General features: G+C 35.9%; 1 protein-coding gene across 1 annotated transcript; it reads left to right on the top strand.

Moving 5' to 3' along the window:
- Nucleotides 1-749: 749 nt before the first annotated feature.
- On the top strand, nt 750-3237 carry LOC107748503 (uncharacterized). The gene is made up of 4 exons (XM_016563303.1): nt 750-876; nt 1069-1234; nt 1819-2112; nt 2365-3237. Exons 1-4 carry the CDS (start codon nt 753-755, stop codon nt 3158-3160), a joined length of 1380 nt encoding a protein of 459 aa, XP_016418789.1. The 5' UTR covers nt 750-752; the 3' UTR covers nt 3161-3237.
- The last annotated feature ends 380 nt before the right edge of the window (nt 3238-3617 follow it).

Below are 3617 nucleotides of genomic sequence, written 5' to 3'. Positions count from 1 at the left end.
TTTAGACATGACATTGTGTTTTTGCTCAATTTTCCAACGAAAATGTTACATATTAACCCAGAACTATGAGTCTCTTAACAACACACAGCAGGGTTTCATTTCAAAATGAATCCACGTTTTGAGCGAATGAATCACTTGAATCAATTATTCAGTGGTCCTTTCTTCATTACTGAATAAATCAGCCGTTTGAACGAATGGACTCAATGATTTTTAAACATTTACTGGCACCTACTGGCAGTTTTTTTGATGCATTTGTGAGTATCATTTCAGTTTATATTTAAAATATTTTGGGGATAGTTTCACAAAAATTTAAATTCTGTTTATTTACATTTACCTACCCCAATGTTGTTTCAAACCTAAATGTCTTTATTTCTTTTGAGAAACATAAGAAGATATTTTAAAGAATGCTGGTGACCAAACTGTTTTAGTCTGTAAATATATGTAAATACTGATTCAGATGCAGCTTAAAAAAAAAAAAAGTATTGTCAGTGTAGCCTAAAGGTTTGTGTAATAAATTGTAAATTAAATATTTCTTTCTAAAGCAGCATTTTGTTTGCTTTTTCTCATTCTTTGCTTTTCTCATTTAACACAGTTATGTGACTTTAAAATATCTTTTGACGGTACTTTTTCTTCCTTTTTAAAAAACATAACATGATATACTATTTAAAACAAAACAAAAAAGTATGCTCTAATTTTTATTATTATTATTTTATTTACTTTTTTAAAAACTTTTACTTTTTAGACTTCAAACCATGCTGAGGAGCCTGGAATGGGCAAAGGGGAGGCTTCTACATACTCAGGCAGCAGATGAGATAATCCATGAAGTGACAGATTTTATTCAGGAGATTCAAACTTCTGAACCGAGAGCACAGGAAGGTAAATGCCATCAAACTATCTTAATTACGCACAGTAAACTCCAATTAGATTGTCTGACACCTACAGTATTTTCTTTTGAATAATTTTGCTAAGCATAACATTTCACACTGACATACAAACTATTGGAAAAATTAAGAAGTCTGCTTGTTTCCCAAGTGTTTATAAAAGCAGTATATTATAATTTTTCTACAGACAGCACTGGATATCGACCTCCACTGATTCGTAGTGGATCCAGAGGCGCACCGTCTTATGTCATTACTCATGATCAACTGTCATTTCTGTTGTCTTGCGGCTTCACTGTAACACAGATTGCACATATTCTACACACCTCCATATCTACAGTCAAGCGACGTTTAAGGTAAGTTATATAATATAATAAATATATCCATTGACTGCACACATGATAACCCTGTTCACAGGTGTATTTGTCATGGAAAACTAATAGAATGATGGTAACATTTTATTTTATTGTATCCCAGTTACATATGTTACATGTAGTTACACATAATTACATGAAACTGACCATAAACCAAACCCTAATCCTAACCATAACCCTATTGTAAGTGCATATAGTTAATTATTATTATTCAGTACTTAAATGTATAATTACACTGTAACAAGGACACATTAAAATAAAATGTAACCAGATTGATAAAGTGAGTTGTATTTATATTTACATTTACATTTAGTCATTTAGCAGACACTTTTATCCAAAGCAATTTACAAATGAGGACAATAGAAGCATATTTGTATTTGCCTCCTGCCACAAGGGAATCTGCTCCACCTAGAATAAAATGTAATCTGTTTAGGGTCACTAATATGAATGGAGTCCTCATCTCATTTGATCATAATGGGTTGGGAAAAATGCTGAGTGCAACTTTTGATTTATTGAATTATTGTTATTCCTATTAAATGTTAAAATACTTGGATCTATTTTTCCAGGTGCTTCAATCTGTTGCAGTCTGCCTCATACTCAGACGTATCTAATGCAGACTTAGATGAAAAGATTAGGGATCTAGTGGCTGGAAATGACCAACTTGGACCAGAGGCAGTTCGAGCACAACTGAGGACAGAGGGAATTCGGGTTCAGAGGTGCAGAGTGAGGAGCAGTATGCATCGTGTCAACCCAAGGGCTGCTGCTCTCAGAGCAATGTCTCAGCGACTACGTAGAAGGTCCTACCGTGTCGCAGGACCTAATTCTTTATGGCATCTTGATGGAAATCACAAACTAATAAGGTAATTTTATTTTTAAACCTTAAACATTGCATTATGCCTAAACCACTCTATTCTTCTGTTGCTTTAAAAAAATGCTAGTAAGTCACTAAATTTTAATTTAAAATTTAAAGTAAATAAGTTTTTAAAAGTCTAAATTTCAAAATTTAGCAGTTCATTAACAAATCAATATGGCTGCAAAAATAGGTTGTTGAGATGGATGTAACAGTGCTGTTGTATGCTCAACTAAGTAATTATGTATTTGTGTTGATTTAGATGGAGGATAGTAATTCATGGTGCCATTGATGGCTACAGTCGGCTTGTCACCTTTCTCCGTGCATCTAACAACAATCGCAGCAGCACTGTCATGAACTGCTTCTTTGATGCCATTTCCAAATATGGAGTCCCTTCCAGAGTAAGAACTGACCATGGTGGAGAGAACAATGCAGTGTGCTTGTTCATGAACCTGTTCAGAGGCACTGAACGAGGGAGTGCTCTTAGAGGAAGAAGTACACACAATCAGAGGATTGAAAGACTTTGGGTTGATCTGTGGCGTGGGGTGTCAAATGTGTACTATGACCTTTTCCACTTTCTTGAGAGTGAGGGCATTGTGGATGTAGATAATGAAATGCACATGTGGGCTCTGCAATATGTCTACATCCCAAGAATTAACAAAGACTTGACAAATTTTACACACCAGTGGAACAATCATGGTTTACGAACCGAGAGACACCAGTCACCTCTACAAATCTTTGTCCGGGGTTGCCTGGCACAACAGAGGCTGCCAAGTACTGCAATGCAGGAGATATTTGCATCAAGACCCTCAGACTCCATTGGAGGAGAGACTAATCCAGCAGAGCTAGTTGGTGGTGGCAGTCATTCTGTATCAGGAGTGGTATCTCATGTGCATTGGCTTGAACGAGTTACCGTACCTCCAAATCAGTTCACTGTGACTGATGATGAGATGCAACAACTCACAGAACAAATTGATCCACTTGGAGGTCCCCGGGAAAATCTTGGAATAAATGTCCTTAAAGATGTTCTTTCTTTTGTGGAAAACCTAAGAACGTAAATTGACATTTAATAGTGTCACTATTACTTGTTTGAAGTGTTTCACATGGCATGTGTCAAGTTCTGATCGGTTTCTCCCCTCTAATTTCCTGACTCATTTATAGTTTTTGTGAGGGCTGGTCATATCCCTGAGATTTTGTCAGTACAAAAACATGTATAAAAAAAAATCACACTGTAAATCACACCAATAAACAACTTTTTATTGTAATTTTGCATTGGCTTGAATGAGGTACCGAACCTCCAAACCAGTTCACTGTGACTGATGATGAGATGCAACAACTCACAGAACAAATTGATCCACTTGGAGGTCCCCGGGAAAATCTTGGAATAAATGTCCTTAAAGATGTTCTTTCTTTTGTGGAAAACCTAAGAACGTAAATTGACATTTAATAGTGTCACTATTACTTGTTTGAAGTGTTTCACATGGCATGTGTCAAGTTCTAATCGGTTTCTCCCCT

This window comes from Sinocyclocheilus rhinocerous, unplaced genomic scaffold (genome assembly GCF_001515625.1).
Source record: "Sinocyclocheilus rhinocerous isolate Xijiao unplaced genomic scaffold, SAMN03320098_v1.1 scaffold491, whole genome shotgun sequence".
NCBI classification, from domain to species: Eukaryota; Metazoa; Chordata; class Actinopteri; order Cypriniformes; family Cyprinidae; genus Sinocyclocheilus; species Sinocyclocheilus rhinocerous.
Note: the sequence above shows the minus strand (reverse complement) of the source record. Positions and strands in the feature narration are given on the sequence as shown.

Coding starts and splice junctions, on each gene's coding strand:
- LOC107748503 (XM_016563303.1), top strand. CDS start 753: ATGCTGAGGAGCCTGGAATGGGCAAAGGGGAGGCTTCTACATACTCAG. Junction 877..1,068: donor TGAACCGAGAGCACAGGAAG/GTAAATGCCATC, acceptor ATTTTTCTACAG/ACAGCACTGGATATCGACCT. Junction 2,113..2,364: donor GGAAATCACAAACTAATAAG/GTAATTTTATTT, acceptor GTGTTGATTTAG/ATGGAGGATAGTAATTCATG.